Source organism: Sporothrix brasiliensis (genome assembly GCF_000820605.1).
Source record: "Sporothrix brasiliensis 5110 chromosome Unknown Cont20, whole genome shotgun sequence".
Lineage (NCBI taxonomy): Eukaryota > Fungi > Ascomycota > Sordariomycetes > Ophiostomatales > Ophiostomataceae > Sporothrix > Sporothrix brasiliensis.
The window spans coordinates 3,815,618-3,831,920 of NW_024467139.1; the positions used below are offsets into that span (position 1 = coordinate 3,815,618).

Consider the following 16,303-nt stretch of genomic DNA (forward strand, 5'->3'; position numbering starts at 1 on the left):
GCGGTCCTGGAGGAGAGCTTTGGAAATTGACGGTTTATTTTTATCGTATTTCCCGTTTGGGCCGTTCCCACTTGTTTGACCACATTCCGCCACAAAAAAAGAACCCCCAGAATAATAAAACAAAAGAATGGCTCCGAACGTAACAAAAGCAAGGTGGTGCCAGCGTATTATGAGGCTTGCTGTTCTTTCTAGTGATTAGAAAATACCGGAGTATCGTACAACATACTTGTGAACAGCGGCGAGCCGTATCTTGCAGGGGAAGGCGCCGTTTAACGCGACGGCGTGGGAAAAGACAAAAAAGTCTTGGCATTCGCCTCCTCTGCTCGCCCCGCAACTGGATAGATGGTAAAGAAGGGGCCACCCGTAAGAAAATGAGGAAGGAATAAAACAGTATTGTCTTGGCAGACAAGCCCAGTCCAGCCAGCCCAGGAAGAGAAAGAGAGACCAAGAAGACACGATCGCAACTGCCATCCTCGACACTACTTTTCCCCCCAATCCTAACACAAAGCCTCCAGCCCGGCTTGGTCCTTCTTCTTTGGCATTTCCCTGTCCCTGTGTCGGCCTCGAGTCTCTCCTTCCTCTTCTTTCTTCTCATTTTTATACTCCGTTCACGACTACACACACGGCGACCACCGTTCCGTTCCTTCCATTACTGGTCCTTCAACAGCCTCTCTCTCGCCGGTCTGTCACCTTCCTTTTCTCTTCGCGCCAACTTGGTCCTTCCCACCCGATCGCAGTGAAGCACGCGCCTTCCCCGACAGCCAGCAATATCTTGCAGTGATCGCCGTCTAGCACTTGTCCTTTTCTTCGTCTTTCCTCCTTTGCTTTCCTTTCCTTTCTTCTTCACGCTTCACGTCTTTCTCTGCTACCCTCTCTGCCATATCCTTTTTACGACACATCACGACGTTTCAATACCCCCTACCGGCTACAGTCTGATCTGCGTTCAGTCCCCGTGTACGACATACATACAACACACAAACACGGTTCTCACTCTTAGCCCGCTTCGCCGGTAAAACGGCTTCACGTCAACAACCCCCGGAGCTTTGTTCCTCTCATTCTTATTCTACCTGTTCGCCTACCCAGTACGGAGTACACCCTCTCTATTCGAGCCATTTCCCCTTGCCCTCACCCCAGGTTCTCCACCTCCCGTCGAATATACCTCCAATATGCCGCACCACAACCGCCGGTAACCTCAAGTAAGAGAAATACAAGCCGAAGAGCAGACAACTCTCCTAGACAAGTACCTGCTTGTACGACACAGTTGACTTTCATTACTTTCTCGTTTCCACAGCCGTACCGTACGGCATCTTTTCTGGCTCAATGACAGTCGGGTTCGCTCTCATCGACTCATCCGACTCACTCAAGTGAACCTCTCTTTACTGCACATCAGTTACGAAGTACGCAGTATTCTGTGAAGTACGTCTGAGAGCCGTATTCCGAACGGGCACCAGTTATTCACAACACAGCTCCACAGCACCCGCTCAGGGGTCTGTTCCATTACCACCCCTCCCGCCGAAGGAACTGTCGCCAACATCGACCACCGCGCACGCGACCACCCTCAAGCGCAAGAATCGAGTTTCGGAGTTCACCCGTCCCAGCCGCGCATCAACTGCCAAGCAGTCGGCACTGGAGACAACGGTACGTGCCCATTCGATTGGGTACGCGAATGACGTTGTGACTTCTTAAAGGGCCTGCCGATAGTTGCGCATTGGGCTTGGATAGTACCGAATCTTGGAGTCTTCTCTTTTGGGCCTCGCCAACTTTCTCAACAGAGTACGTTTTGTATTGGGCCCAGTCAACGTCTAGCGCCCTCGCTTTGAGGCCGCCCCCAGTTCATAGCAGCCATGGCATTCCTGCGATTCAGAAGGTACCGCGTGTATGTCTTTGCCGCTGTCTTCTTCCTCTTTCTCGTATTTCGCCTATCGAGCAACTCTCAGTTAAACGCCCATCATACTACAATCTACAAGGGCTACTCAGCTCCGCCCGATGGCGAGTCAAGTGCGGGACGCGGCAGCAGCAGCAGCAGCAGTCATGACAGTGCAAGAGGCAATTTCGGCGCGGGCACCCCTGCTCAAGATGCTCCTCCTTCCCTGGGGTCACCAGATGTGAGTGCTCCGAAAGTGCCCGCCGAAAAGGAACCCGAGGAGGTGGCTGCGCCCGCACCGCAGTCAATGCACATTCCTCAATTGCACACGAGCCTCGAGATCAAGGGCTCTTACGGCCTGCCTACGGGTCCTCGATCGCAAAAACCGACCGCCCCACAGCAAACGGACGTGGCAGCTTCCGCACCGAAGGAGGATGATGCTTTCGACTCCAACCGTGTCCACCAAGTGAATCCCCCAGCTACCCATCAGGAAACCGCTGTCCCGGTCGTCGCAGACGCCACTGCCAAGGCAAAGCCTATTCTCTCAACAAGCGTCATTCACTGGATGAAGATGGCCGAGCACTTCCCGATCCCCGAAGAATCTCTCATTCTGCTTCCCACTGGCTCACCAATGCCTATCCCCAAGATCCAGCACAAGTTTGCGGCTGAACCCGACGCCACCCGTGAGATCCGTGAATCACGTCTCGCTTCGGTGCGCGGCGAGATGCAACATGCGTGGTCCGGCTACCGCACCTATGCTTGGACCCACGACGAGCTTGCCCCCGTCAGCAAGGGTTTCCGCGATCCATTTTGCGGTTGGGCTGCGTCTCTCGTCGATGCTCTAGACACACTGTGGATCATGGGCATGCACGATGAGTTTGACGAGGCATACGAGGCCGTCAAGGATATTGATTTCACAACCACTCCGTTCCGCAGCGAGATCCCCGTCTTCGAGACCATCATCCGTTACCTAGGTGGTCTCATTGCCGCGTACGACGTTTCGGGTGGTGAAAAGGGCAAATACCCTGCGCTCCTGTCCAAGGCGGTGGAACTGGCCGAAATCCTCATGGGTGTCTTCGACACCCCCAACCGAATGCCAATTCTTTACTACCATTGGAAGCCTGCCTTCTACTCCCAGCCCAAGACTGCTTCCAGCAGTGTCAGTGTGGCCGAGCTCGGTTCCATGAGCATGGAGTTCACACGCCTGGCCCAACTGACTGGCCACAGCAAGTACTATGATGCCATTGCCCGCATCACCGACGCCTTTGAAGATTGGCAAAACCGCGTCAACGGAACCGCCATAGCAGGTATCTTCCCTGAGCATGTTGATGCATCCGGTTGCAACAGGACAGCTGCCGCTATACAAGAGGCAGAGAATGCAAGCAAACTAGCAAAGGCCCAAGTGGCTGCTGCCAACGATATTGAGAGCGAACCGGTAGGCTACAAACCAAGCCAACCGAATTCTGATCCTATGGTGGCCCAGGACAAGGTGGCGATTGCAAAGACGATGCCTCCGGATCTTGAATTCCGCGTCAACTCAGCCACGAAGCCAGGTGAGCCGGCGACCGGCGAGTTTCGCAAGGTCGACGACGTCGCCTCCGCATCAGTTGGTAAACGTGACGTGGGTGACGCGGTGTCCATGGGGACCGCCCCCAAAGACGCTACGGCACAAGTCGCCGTCGCGCCTGATGTGGGCAAAACGCCATCCGGTTCCAAGATAATGACGGGTTCCGGCGTGCAGCATGCCAATAAACCGGTGTCGGCCCCTATCGCTGCAAATGGCAAGGTCGCCAAATTCGATTGCATCCCACAAAACCTGACGGCTGGAGGTTATGGCATGCAAACATACAGCATGGGTGGTAGCCAAGATTCCACCTACGAGTACTTTCCAAAGGTAAGTTTTATAATGAGGCAAGAATCGTTGAATTGTTTATTTTTCTTTTGTTTTTATTCGGGGGTGGGATGTCGTCACAAACAATCCTACTAACACAATGAGCAATACATTTTACTCGGCGGCCTCGTTCCCAAATACCAGGCCATGCACGAAAAGGTGGTCGACGCAGTCAAGAAATATCTGCTTTACCGTCCGTTAATAAAGGACGACCGGGACATCCTGTTCTCGGCAAAGGTGTCTAGTCGGGACGGCACAGACAAAGATATGTCCTATAACTACGAAATCACACATTTGACCTGCTTCCTCGGAGGCATGTTTGCCATGGGCGGCCGTATCTTCAACCGGCCGGAGGATGTCGAGATTGGCGGCAAGCTGGCCGACGGCTGTGTCTGGGCATATGAAGCGATGCCTATGGGAATCATGCCCGAAGGCTCGATCATAACTCCGTGCGCAAACATGACAAACTGCTCGTGGAACCAAACTGCCTGGTACGAAAAGCTTGACCCCAACATTGCCTGGCGGACCAAGCAGTTGCTCGATTACGAAGAGCGTATGAAGACGTGGGCCAAAGAGAGGGACGAGATCGAGGAGTTGCAACGAGCGCGCGCCGAGGAGCTTGAGCGTGAGCGACAGGCTACTGCGAAAGAAGCGTTGGCCAACGAACCGTCATCGCCTGCGGATGAAGTAGGACTTGCGCCCGGCCCCGAAACTCCCGTTGGCACCGCCAACATTGGCAAGCGCGCAGTTGGCGGGGCCGACAAAACACCGGTCACGGCGGCAGATACAGTCGCTATAAACGAAAAAGAAAAGGTACTTCAGGGTGATCTAGACCTTAACGCTGATGCTGCCGCCGTGCCGAAGGCGGCCGCCCCTGCCAAGAAACCACTTCCCGAACTAGTCATCCCGCCCATGCCTGTACGCCCTGAAACGCACGAGGAGTTCGTTCAGAATCGCATTGAGCGCGACAATCTCGTCCCTGGCTTTGTCAGCATGAACGACAGGCGCTACATTCTTCGGCCCGAGGCAATCGAGTCGGTGTGGTACATGTACCGCATTACGGGCGACCCGTCGTGGCAGGAGAAGGGCTGGCGCATGTTCCAAGCTGTGATTCACGCCACGCGGACGGAATACGGCCACAGCGCCATCGCCGACGTCTTAACAGATCCCAAGGACGAACCGGTCCAGGTCGACAATATGGAGAGTTTCTGGTTCGCCGAGACGCTCAAGTACTTTTATCTGTTGTTCGCCACGCCCGATGTCATCAGCCTGGACGACTACGTCCTGAACACCGAGGCGCACCCTTTCAAGCGACCGACATAAACAGCCACCAGTAGTTGAAGACCAGCGCACTGGTGGATGGTCTACCGGGGATGTAGCATACGTGGGCGGAGGAGACGAGTAAGCATGTGGTGATTTACACAATACCCAGTTGGGAGGAGGATCGATGAAAGGGAAAAAGGCGAAGGAAGGGCTCGCCTGGAGTAGCGACTACCGATACGTTTCTGCATTGTTTGTTGGTTGGGCCTTTGCTTGTGTATTTTTTATAGTTTAGGGCGGGTTTTTGCTTGGGTTATTACCACCGAACCATGATCAATAGGCGTAAGGAGAATTATTTTGGTATAGAAGTAACAGCCAGGTTATGTTATAAATATTATCTTTAATCCCGGAACAAAAAAAAACTATGGTTGAACTCCAGGTTTCCACTTTTCGGTAACTGTAAAAAATGGTTTCTTTTCTCCGTTTCTCTTTTTTGTTTATTGAGAAAACGTAAGAATGAAATTAAAAGAAAGAAAAAGAACCAGAAAAATGGACATGGAAAACAGCCATGTTATAATGTTTTTTTAAAAAAAAAAATTTAAAATAAAAACGACAAAACGACAAAACGGCCAAAGAAAGGAGAAAACACAATCCGAAAGCCTTCGTGGCATGCAAATGGCTGCGCTCCGTTAATTATACAAAGTCGTTTACATCACCCTGGCGACTTGGCCACAACGCATAACAGTTTAAATAAGTAGCGATATTATCAGGTAAAAGGATCGTAATCTGTCCCTCTAAAGCAAGCAGACCTTTGCTTACATTAACTTGGCAGTATATCAAGTCACTACGATCGAAAAGATGCAGAATAACATGTTATTATTAATGATTATAAGCAAACAATGGTGATAATCGGTGTCGAGTTGCATTCCTATCTAAATATTCCCTTTCACTATTCTTCCTGTCACATCTCTCTCGGGTCTTCCCCGCTTCGGATGAGTTACATGCTAGACCCAAACTGCCTTCGTGTTTTATTATTATTCACTTGGCGTACCATTCATTTTTAGCCAGTCTTATGACTGCTAGTGGGAAAGGGGGGCCTAAAAAAATCGCTCTCGTTCGTGCAAACGCCAAAGTAAACAAAAACATATAACCGTCGCAAAAATAGACAAGCACAAAATCAAAACAGAACATATTGAAACCCCAAAATCCTGTTGTCTATATACATACATGTTGCCGTCGAGTGATATCAAATTTGGGGTCGCGTGGTAGGTCGCGCGGCGTTGACAGCCTGCAGCATCGTCGATTATAAGAAACGTCAACATGGACGAAGACTTGTGAGGTCTTCTCACCTCAAAGTCGTTTCCCATGGAAGCCTTCGTGCAGGTCATCAGATGGCCTATCCCACATCGTTTGCGGAGTGGCGCCGGTGGGTTGTGTCATAGTCGTCGTATTCGTTATCAAGCTTTTCAGTATGCGCTGTTTCGGCTTAAAGTTTTGCGATGCGGTGTTGTGGAACCGTTAATCGGCTTGTATTGATTTCGTTGGTGGTGTCGCTCGTTTTTGCCTCAAATTATTGAAGCTCGTGCTTGTATCCCGTACTCTCTCATTCAGCTATTGGACTCCCTCAGTCCGCCAGCTGATTCAGTACTCTGATACTCAAGATCATCACCAACAAGCCAATGGTCACCACGATAAGTAGGGCAAACGAGAACCAGCCCATTGCTATCGCGCTGGTACCGACACCCGACTTCACGCTGCCATTGCCGAGATCCTGGGCAATGATGCTGGCTGCTACTGATGCAGTATGTTGCCACAGCACAGACACGAGAATGAAAATTGATGCCACAAAGATAATGGCAAGGGAAATCTGCGAAACGAATCGAGACGGGAAAGGCTTTACCTCACGCTCGGAACCCTCGCTGTCTTCCTCCTCGTGCCAGCCAGGGAAAGTGGCTAGAAGCAAGAGGCAGATAAAAGCAAAGATAATAGCAATGATTCTGAATAGTGGGTGAGTATTTTCGATTTTGTAAACAGTGGGGTCGATCGCGGGTGGATTGGACAAAGAAAAGCCTTACATCAAGTACGGGAAGACAATCATGTCCTTGAACTGGCTGGCCAGCCAGATGAGGTTAAGCGGGTCCTGGTCCACGCTTACCTCGTTGGCCAGAGCCGTTGCGTTGTTCGAGCAAAGCCATGCGCCACCGTCAGGGTTCACACAAATGCCAAAGTAACCGACCCGGGCCTGCAAATGAGCGGACCCAACGATGCCACTGATGGCATTGTTAACACTGTAGTCTACCTGGGCGGTGCTGGGCGCGGCTGTGTAATGTTCGTAGTACAGCGACAGCAAGAAGATGCCTGGAATTAGGGGACTGGACGATGAACAGCCCGCGAGGAGGAGGGCTGAATATCAGTTGTCAGTATGAAACAATAGTAAAGAAAATGAGCAAATGAAGGAAGCGCTGTTCAGCTGGGGAACATGCGTACATAGTAGAATGATTGCCACGGCAATCAATATCATCAACACATGATGGTAGCCGAGAAAAGGTATGTATCCTATAATTTGTTAGTATTTCGTGCTTTGAGACTGGTTGGATAGGAATAAAAAAGGTGAGAGAGATGTAAGCAAACGGAAATGACTTACGGTACCACCCGACTTGGACAACGCCGCCTTGCGGCATGGCGACACGGATGCTGTGCCGACGTGCGCGCGCCGCCTTGGAATGTGGATATTAGGGGTGACTGTCCACCCAGAAAGCCACGCCGCACTCAATGACAGTAGGTGTCTTAGGGAAGGCTGTGCAGTGAATTCTTGTGGAATCGAGGCGCTTGTGCGCACGAGAAGAATGCGACCGATCGACTTGGGATTCCTATGGAACGGTCCCTTTTATGGCAGGTTGACTTGTGTTTCGGCTCGGCTCGCTCGACAGGAATGTGTGCCAACGGTGTTAGGCGATCGTGCAAGCAAAACTGGAGAATTGAATGTCGTCGGACAAAACCAAGAGCAATCAGCGAGATAGAAAGGGACAAGAGAGAGAGGAAATGAAGGGGAGGGATGGAAAGAAATAACCGGCAACGCTTGAGACCTAGAAATCACGATTTAAATACACTCTTTTCGTCAAAACAAATGATCGGGTCTGCTTGTCCTTGGGAATCTTTGTTTGAGAAGAGCACAAAAAAGCATAGATCGAAAGACGTGGTACGAAACGAAGACGAAAATGCGCGCGCGAGAGGGTAGCCAAGAAGACAAGGAAAGGTAAAAGTCGGAGACGAAACAGAGAGAATGGATTCAATGGGTGACCTGTTGTCGATTAGTCGAGACTTGGGAATGCAAAAAGGTGCAACTTGATAGTTGGCGATGGTTGGAATGTTCGAAGTATGTTTGAAGATGGTGTGAAAGAGAGAAAAGGCGAGAAATGGGAAGAGTGAAGAGAAAAGGAAAATGGAATGTGAAGGAGACAAAAAGAGGAGCCAGGCAGATGGACAATGACAAGAACTGGAAGGTACGCATGTGTTTCTCACTTTCTTGGAACGAGGGAATTGATTGCCTTGTCACTGAACAGTGCGTTGCCATGCAAAGTGTACTTATGGACGAGGTACCGGGTTTGGTCGCCTGGTCGTCGCTCGCTTGGCAACTTGCCAGGAAGGAGTCAATGGTCGGTTTTGTCTTGTTGCGCTGTCAGCCATACAAAAAGGGGCAGGTACGATACAAAGGAGCACATGGTGGCGGTTGCCGTGATGTCAACAATTGCTGGAGGTTGGTGTGTTGGCTGGGAAACGCGGTTGAAGCAGCACGACTTTTTGCGTGTAATACTGGAAAAGGCATGGCGTGGGGCGTGGCCAGCGCCGGGTTCTAGCCCCACCTTCCTTAATAGCTTTGGATGAGGGCTTATGTTAGCGCCACGGCGCCTGCCATTTTAGCACCAAAATACCCCTGTTCTGCACTGCTGGGCATCAAACCAGTGCAAATGGCTGGTGCGGCCCTTTGAGCTTGCCATTTTCCAGTTGCACCCAGCAACCACCACTCAGCCCCTCTCTGTACGAAACAAAAGATGGATATTTCGGATATTTGACTGTTGCATGAATATTCCCCTGCATGAATAGCTTGGCAGCCTGGTTACGTTTCCGTATGGCGACTTTCTTGACAATTTCCAAATACAAGTACGACATAGTGCTCGATCTCCCCATTGTTTTGGCCCCATTAATTGTGCTATTTTTATGATATCAACACTCACGATGCAAGATCGCCGTCTAAGATCTGCTATCTCGTTTATGAGATGATCGATTTGTCCTTTCATACAGCATACAAGGCAACCGTATTTGTCTTGAGAGAAAGTGACAAAATCGTAAATTTGACGCTATGTAGCTATATCCTTCGTCTCGAATGCAAACCCGATCTGCTTCCTTTCCAGAAGCGTCCTATGCATGTATCCTATCACTTTGCCAAACTGTTTTTACCGCCTCCGACGGAAACGGCTATTGAACCCAGACCCTCCCTTGGAACCGTTGTTGCGCAGCTTGAGGCGCTTGAAGTTGGCATGAGCCAGCTCGTTCACCTTGCGCACCGCCTTCTTCACGGGCCCATCCGGCTTGCCGCCCGTCTTCTTGTCGGCCGCCTTCTTGGTCGTCTTCACCTTGTCTGGGCCGTCCTCAGCGTCAGAGCCAAACTCGGAACCAGAGAGCGGCGCCAGACTGTCGCCTTCTCCCTTTCCGTCTCTCTTGCCTTCTACCCCGTTGTCGTTGTTGCTGTTGTTATTGACGTCATCCTCGGTATCGCTCGCATCGTCGGCCAATGTGCCAGGCGCAGGACGTTTCGTGCGCGTGGGGCGAATATTGACGCGACGTGTGGTCCGCTTTTGACCCTTTTTCTTGTAGACGCGCAGGGGCTGGCCGTCGCGACCGACTTGGTCTTCCGGTGCGCTGTCGTAGAGTCCCTCGTCGTCGAAGCCGCCAAGGAGGCGCGGGGGTTGTATGTTGTGGTCGCCGTCGGGCCTCAGCGTTTGTTCGTACTGCTCAAGCTCCTGTAGTTGTTGTTCGTGTAGTTGCTGTAGCTGGCTGTCCTCGACCTGGACGCCGTTTCCGACATTCGCAGGGCCGGTGGACGTCTTTGCTTGAGGAGGCGGAACTGCCGTCGTCGGCTTCGGCTTCGACGTTGGTGGCGGTGCGTTCATATCCATGCTACTCTCTAGATCCCGCAGCACGTCGAGCTGCTCGTCGAGCTGTTCGTCCTCGGCCTTGCGCAGGCTTGCCAGGACGCTGCTGAGGCCACGCACGAGCGGTTTCCGCGGCAAGCGCAGCTTGTTTGGCGGCGACATGAACTCGCCGTTCTCGTCGACGGGCGGCAGAGCCGAGGATGTGCGGCGAAGGAACGCGGGCGTTGCAAAGGACTGTTGCGCGCTGTTGTCACCACTGCCCTTGGAGGGCGTCGCCAGAAGCTGCTGTTGTGTCATGTAGTTCTGGTTGTCGTTGTTGCGTGGTTTGAGTGGTGTTGTGCCCAGCACATCACTCCCGTCGCGCGCCCCTGTCCCCATGCTAGTCGCCAAGGCTGCGGGGACTCCGCCGCCAGCGGTGAAGTGATTGAGTAGATTTCTCCGACCAGAAGACATTGGCGTGCGGCTAAGCCGGCGGGCATTCACGGTGCCGTCTTCGTCTTCGTCGTCGCTCTTGCCATGGTCGATATTGAGCGTTTGTTTGCGAGGTGTCGCGCCGAGCAAGGCGGTAGTGGCTGGTACCGCCAGTTGTCCAGCTCCCGGTGCTCCTGTAGTCGCCTGCATTACTGTTGTTGTCCGTTTTGAGGGTGTGGCCTCGACGGCATGTCGTTTCTGGCGCTTCTCTTCCTCCTCGTTGAGCACATCAAACAAACCGAGGACGCGGCCGTCTCGCTGCGGGGTTGGGCCAATGGAGGTAGGAACGACAGGGCTAAAGAGTTTGCGCGAGATAGAGGGCGTCATGGTGAGGTGTGTGTCGAGGTAGCCAGCACCGCCCTGTGTCGGTGTGGCGGCCGGCGCGGCGCGAGAGGGTGTTGCTCGCGTGACGGTCGCGCGCAACCGCTTTGAGGGGGTCTGTATGCGTTGTGCAGCATCGGTTTCGTCAGCAGGAGCTGCGGTTGACGATGGAGCTGTGTGTTTTCGTTTCCGCCGCGCCTCGTCTTTCTTCGAATTGGATGTCGCCGAGGCTTTGCCGGAGAGAACAGCACGGGTGTGGTTGTATGCCCTGTATTTTTTGGCTATCAGGTCAACACCAGCGAGAAAAACAACAGAAGCGCCATGTCATTTCTCAGACACAAACTCACCAATGTCGGGATTGCGGGAGATGTCTTCGCGGGCCGGCTTTGCACCGCCGTGCTCGCGTGCCCAAGTCGTTTCCCATGTTTTGAGAGCCAAGCGCAGCTGTTGCGACTCGGCCTCGTATGTTGCTCGTACGGCCTCGTCGAGCATCTTGGCGCGAGCGTAGAAAGGAGTATGTGTTTGTGTATGTCGTGTTATCGTAAGTTGTAGTTTGGCGAGGGCGGGTGGGTGTAGGAGGAAAAAAGTAAGGAAAGAACGTTCTCTGCAGTATCTCAAACTGGGACCGAATTGCAGAATGGGCAGTTCACTTCCAATTGTCGTCGCTGAGGAAGAACGAACGGCAATTTACGCGTAAGGAGGCTGTATGTCTGACAGCTGCAATGACGCGCTCTTGGGCGGGGCACGCGTATTGCTTTGGTGCGCGTCTTGACAAACCTGGGAGAGGCGGTTTTAGCGGCCTGTGCCTTGCGCGGTACGCTAACCCCACTGCCAAAGCCTGGCATTGTTCTCGGCCACTAAAAAGTGCTAGCGCCAACAAAGGGCGGCTGTCACCGATTTATGCCCTGAAGATCGGCGTTGGACATGTTCATCATTATACATTGTCATCCTGGCCGTCCTGGCTGTCTAACATATCGTTATGATGTTTTTGAGTAATCAGGTTGTACACTGGTATCTTCTGGGGGTGTCTATATAGACTGTTGAAACTCTTGAAAATAGTGACAGAACGAAAGAAACGCAAGATAGGAATATGACGCTCCACCGTGGTCGGAGACCATGGCATTTCGATAGTTGTGGAAAGGTTTGCAATAAAGATTTTGGTCTTACTATTCACCAAGACGCATGCTTTGGACTGCAGGGCTTTTCATAAGTACCCGAAGGTCAAGTACAGTCTGGCTGGTGTAAGGATAACATCGCGCGTCAGTGATGATGCTTAGTAAACGACCCAATGTGTGGGCCATCGGAAACTCGAAGCGAGTTTAGAAGCGTATGCAAATAAAAGAATAGTAAACACGGCTTTGACAACAGTACACACTATTAGACGTAATATTAGTTGACTGGTCGCACACAGTGTTGATTGTTGGCATCATGACTATCATTTTGGCCTCCGGATTTAGAGATCTCTGAAGACGCACTCGGTAGTCCGGTTGACAGATCACAAGGTCGAGATGAAAAGATCGGGGTACACACGAGACGAGTAGGCTCATGCGAGCACGTCGAGAGACATCCAGCCAAGGGACGATGTTCGGTTCACGGAAATCACAGGGTCGGCATGCCAGCCGAATTCGGGCACTGGCTAGCCTTCAGTTGACAAGCTTTGGCCGGCAGCGATCTCGAGGCGGAGTCGAGCATTGACCAAGTTGAGAGAGCGACCATGAGTACCCAGCAGCGCATCAACCTCAGGTTTGCACGATGCGTCGTCGGTATAGCCACACACGTCATCCAGAGACGGCTGGCGTCTGGTATGCGTGGGGCGATCTTTGGGGGTGGATTCTTGTCGACGTAAGCGTTCAAGGGTGCAACATGAACTATAACTCGAGACGACGGTGTTTGTACGGAGGCCATTGTATGGAGCAGTCGCTTGCCGTTGATAACTAGAACCTGGTTGGAACAGGCCGCCTCCTGAGTAGCTTGGCGATCCGAAGATCCGTCTTCGCGTCTCAAACCCAAAGACGACCGTCAGGGCTTGGCTATGCGCAGATGCGCTTGATGTGGGTTTAAAGGAGAAGAGGACGTGATGGTTTTGCAGTGAACTGCATCTGTCGCTGCGTCTATGGACCCGAGTGGCATTGGAATCTGACACGAGTCAAGGGGGACCTTCTTCAAAACACAGCCCAATCCAGCAACTAAGAACGGGGGATGATGATATTGCTGGGGTAAGGTGTACACAGTACGGCGTGTCACGACGTATGGTGGCTGGAAATAATAGAAACAAAAATGCCATATGACACAAACGAGAGACAAAGACCGCTAATAACGATCAGCCACGATGTAGACGTCATTACGAAGTGCAATTGGTATTGGACGACATGAAAACGTAAGACGGAAAACGAAGAGAAGGAGGAAAAGAAATAGAAAGACGAGGGTGTGGGAGCAGAAAACATCGTTTTGGAATAAGAGAGTCTACAAACACGAAGATGTCGCCGCCTCTTACGACAATTACTGCGTCGACATTTCAGCAACGCAAGGAAGGCTCGACTGGGCACGGGTTTCCAACCCCGGTCGCTCTTTCTTCGCAAACCGGGGGGGCTCTTGGAACGTCTCGATTGTCGCAACCCCGTTTTACCATTTTTTTTTCGTGTTGTGTTTGTGCTCTCTTCTTTTTGAAGTTCTTGGCCACACTAGTTCTCCCACGAGCCTTCTGCAGAAGGTTGACAGCGTTACATCTCGTCGCCCAATGTAGATAAGCTCATGGGAGGGTCCGACAGTCTGGAGCACAGCATGTCAAGGAGGTGCGTCAGGACTGCAAGCGGAAAGAAGAGACCGACGTCGACGTTTCACACATCAGGCAGGCGCTTCCGTTCGTTCTTGCTTTGTCGGGCGCGAGTCACTCCTCACACCAATGCCCAATCCTCACACTCCCTCATAATTGACCAACAACAGACCAACCCCGTCCGGTGCAGCGACCGCACCACACCCTCCGATGAAGCGAGCGTCCCGGGACAGGGCCCGCATTGATGGCGACAGAGTTTGACAGGCCAGGCCTTTGATGGACGACGATGTGAGGACGATCTGAGTCTCTGACACTTAAGACGGATCCCTTCTGATCCGTCTCTCGCGACCCAGGGCGAAGGCCAGGATGGGCCAGGAGACAGCAGAGACACAGGACGAAACCCTGGTTGACAGGCACGCACTGCCTGCCTGCGTCCCTGCTCCCCGGCCTGCCGGATTGTTCAGACAACGTCGTCTTTCTGTCTCCTGTTCTTGTTCCGCCAAGCCTGTTTGGTGATGGGCGCTTGCGGCGATCTACTTAAGCCATGATCTCCCTCTTGTTTTCGTCTCGTCTCTTCTTTTTTTGCCCTTTCTTCATCACGCTCGCAATCTTTTCCATCGTGCCCAACTTCAGTCTTTCTCTGTTCTTTCTTTTCTACAACAGGTTCTGCGAACCGTTTACTTTCATTTTCACTCCTTTTGAAACCCAAACTCTTGCAACCAACTCCCGGCCGGTCCTCTTGTTTTTCAACCTCTTCAATTCTTTCCTTGACATCACGAGCTCGTTTTCGAACACTCATTTCTAAATCTGTATCCATCCTGGTTTATACATCTTTTGTTTCTTGTATATCGATCCACCTCTCTTTTCAAAATGAAGTACTCCGCTGCTGTCCTGGTTGCCGGCCTCGGCCTGGCCTCTGCTGAGGGCGACGTTCTTCGCCTTCGTGAGGTGCCTCAAGAGCACTCGCACAACCGTTTCCTCGACCTTGTGCGCGCGTCGCTCAGCACCAACAATCCCCAGAAGATCCAAGATCCCGTCTTCGGGCTTCTGGGCAACGCTGCTGCCGCTGCCGGTGCCGGCTCCGTTACCAACCTCGACTGTCTGCAGCAGGCCACGGCCGACCAGGCATTCACCAACGCCAAGGCCGCGGGCGACATCCCCGGCATGGCTGGTGCTCTGCTGTACCGTGCCATTGAGCGCAACACGGGTTCTGTCGGCCTGGCCAGCGTGATCTGCAATGAGACGGCCGCCAACCCCGAGATCCAGGCTGTCTCGCAACACCAGGACCCCGCCAGTGCCAACGCTGCGACTGTCAACAAGGGTATCACGCTCGCCCTGGCCAAGCAGCTTGCCGCCATTGGTGCCGACCCGCTGCTGGCTCTGGAGAGTGGTACCTTTGCCCCCGGCAAGGTGGGCGACCCGACGGCCGCTGGCAACACGTGCGATACCGAGAACGATGAGCCCGGCTGTATTTTCTCGGAGAACCTGCTGGTTCTCGACGCCAGCGAGGCCGAGATCAGTTCCGCCGTCGCCGGCATCACGCCCACCATCACCGGCACTGGTGTTATCCGTGCCACTGACATCGACCTGGCTAAGCTGGCTGTTGCGACTGGTGCGGCTGGTGCGGCTGGTGCGACTGCCGCCGCCGGTACCGCTGCTGCCTCATCTGAGGCCGCCTGCGCCGGCACCACGCGCACCGTTATTGCCACTGTGACTGCCGCTGCTGCCACAGCCGCCGGCCCCTCGTGCAGCACCGTGGTCTCGACCGTGGCCGCCGCCGAGGCCAGCGCCCTTGTCGGCAAGCGCCAGTCGCCCCTGCGCCGCTCCCGTCCTCAGCGCCGCGCCGCTCTTGACTTTGGCTCTTGCGGTGCCCCGACTATTCTCTTCGAATCTGGTCTCGACGGCCGCAACACCGAGGCTTTCATTGCTGAGGACCAGACCGACTTCAACCACGGCTCGGCCCTGAACATTGCCGTCATTGCCGGCTTCATCTGCCAGCGCCTCGGCTCCTCTTGCAACGCCGCTGCCGACGCTCAGGCCTCGTGCACGGCTGCTTCGGCTGCCGCGGTGGCCACGACACAGAACCAGGCTGCTGCCGATGCCTTCAACAACGCCCTCGGCCTGGGCAGCGGTGTTACTGCCGCCGCCGGCAACGCCGCCTCTGCGACTGCCTCCTCTGTTGTCGTCACTGTCACGAAGTGCTCATAAGCAACACGGTGGTGTTTGAAATAAGACAGATCGGATCGACGCTGGTCTTAGCTGTGACAAGATTTAGGGGACGAATATAGGACAGGTGTGCGGACTGGCACTAGAGTCAAGACGAAAGTGCATTTGTATGATTAGCCGCTCTGTAGGGTATGGCTGTTATGAAAATAAAACCATAAAAGGATGCGTCGTTATTGCCGCTCACTCCTAAAACAATATTCTGTCTTGCCTTGCGATTTTCGTGGATTTTCTCAGATTCAATTGTGCCTTTGCTTATTTGTTTTGCAGATCAGATCGTCCTGTCCCAGTTCGATATCCTCCGTTCTATGATTGTCGCGGGCCTGGAAGTCATCGCTGTGGGGTTA

General features: G+C 53.0%; 4 protein-coding genes across 4 annotated transcripts; 2 read left to right on the forward strand and 2 right to left on the reverse strand.

Moving 5' to 3' along the window:
* Window positions 1–1,844: 1,844 nt before the first annotated feature.
* On the forward strand, window positions 1,845–5,078 carry SPBR_06495 (mannosyl-oligosaccharide alpha-1,2-mannosidase; the record flags this gene model as incomplete). Its single annotated transcript, XM_040764751.1, has 2 exons — window positions 1,845–3,758; window positions 3,900–5,078. 2 exons carry the CDS (start codon window positions 1,845–1,847, stop codon window positions 5,076–5,078), a joined length of 3,093 nt encoding a protein of 1,030 aa, XP_040617013.1.
* A 2,008-nt stretch (window positions 5,079–7,086) lies between these two features.
* Window positions 7,087–7,696, reverse strand: SPBR_07876 (uncharacterized protein; the record flags this gene model as incomplete). Its single annotated transcript, XM_040766130.1, has 2 exons — window positions 7,087–7,373; window positions 7,660–7,696. 2 exons carry the CDS (start codon window positions 7,694–7,696, stop codon window positions 7,087–7,089), a joined length of 324 nt encoding a protein of 107 aa, XP_040617014.1.
* Window positions 7,697–9,469: 1,773 nt separating this feature from the next.
* SPBR_06883 (DNA replication regulator sld2) lies at window positions 9,470–11,452 on the reverse strand (the record flags this gene model as incomplete). Its single annotated transcript, XM_040765139.1, has 2 exons — window positions 9,470–11,190; window positions 11,308–11,452. The coding sequence occupies 2 exons, from the start codon at window positions 11,450–11,452 to the stop codon at window positions 9,470–9,472; spliced, it is 1,866 nt and encodes a 621-aa protein (XP_040617015.1).
* A 3,151-nt stretch (window positions 11,453–14,603) lies between these two features.
* SPBR_07305 (uncharacterized protein) lies at window positions 14,604–15,941 on the forward strand (the record flags this gene model as incomplete). The annotated part of the gene is made up of 1 exon (XM_040765559.1): window positions 14,604–15,941. One exon carries the CDS (start codon window positions 14,604–14,606, stop codon window positions 15,939–15,941), a length of 1,338 nt encoding a protein of 445 aa, XP_040617016.1.
* Window positions 15,942–16,303: the final 362 nt, after the last annotated feature.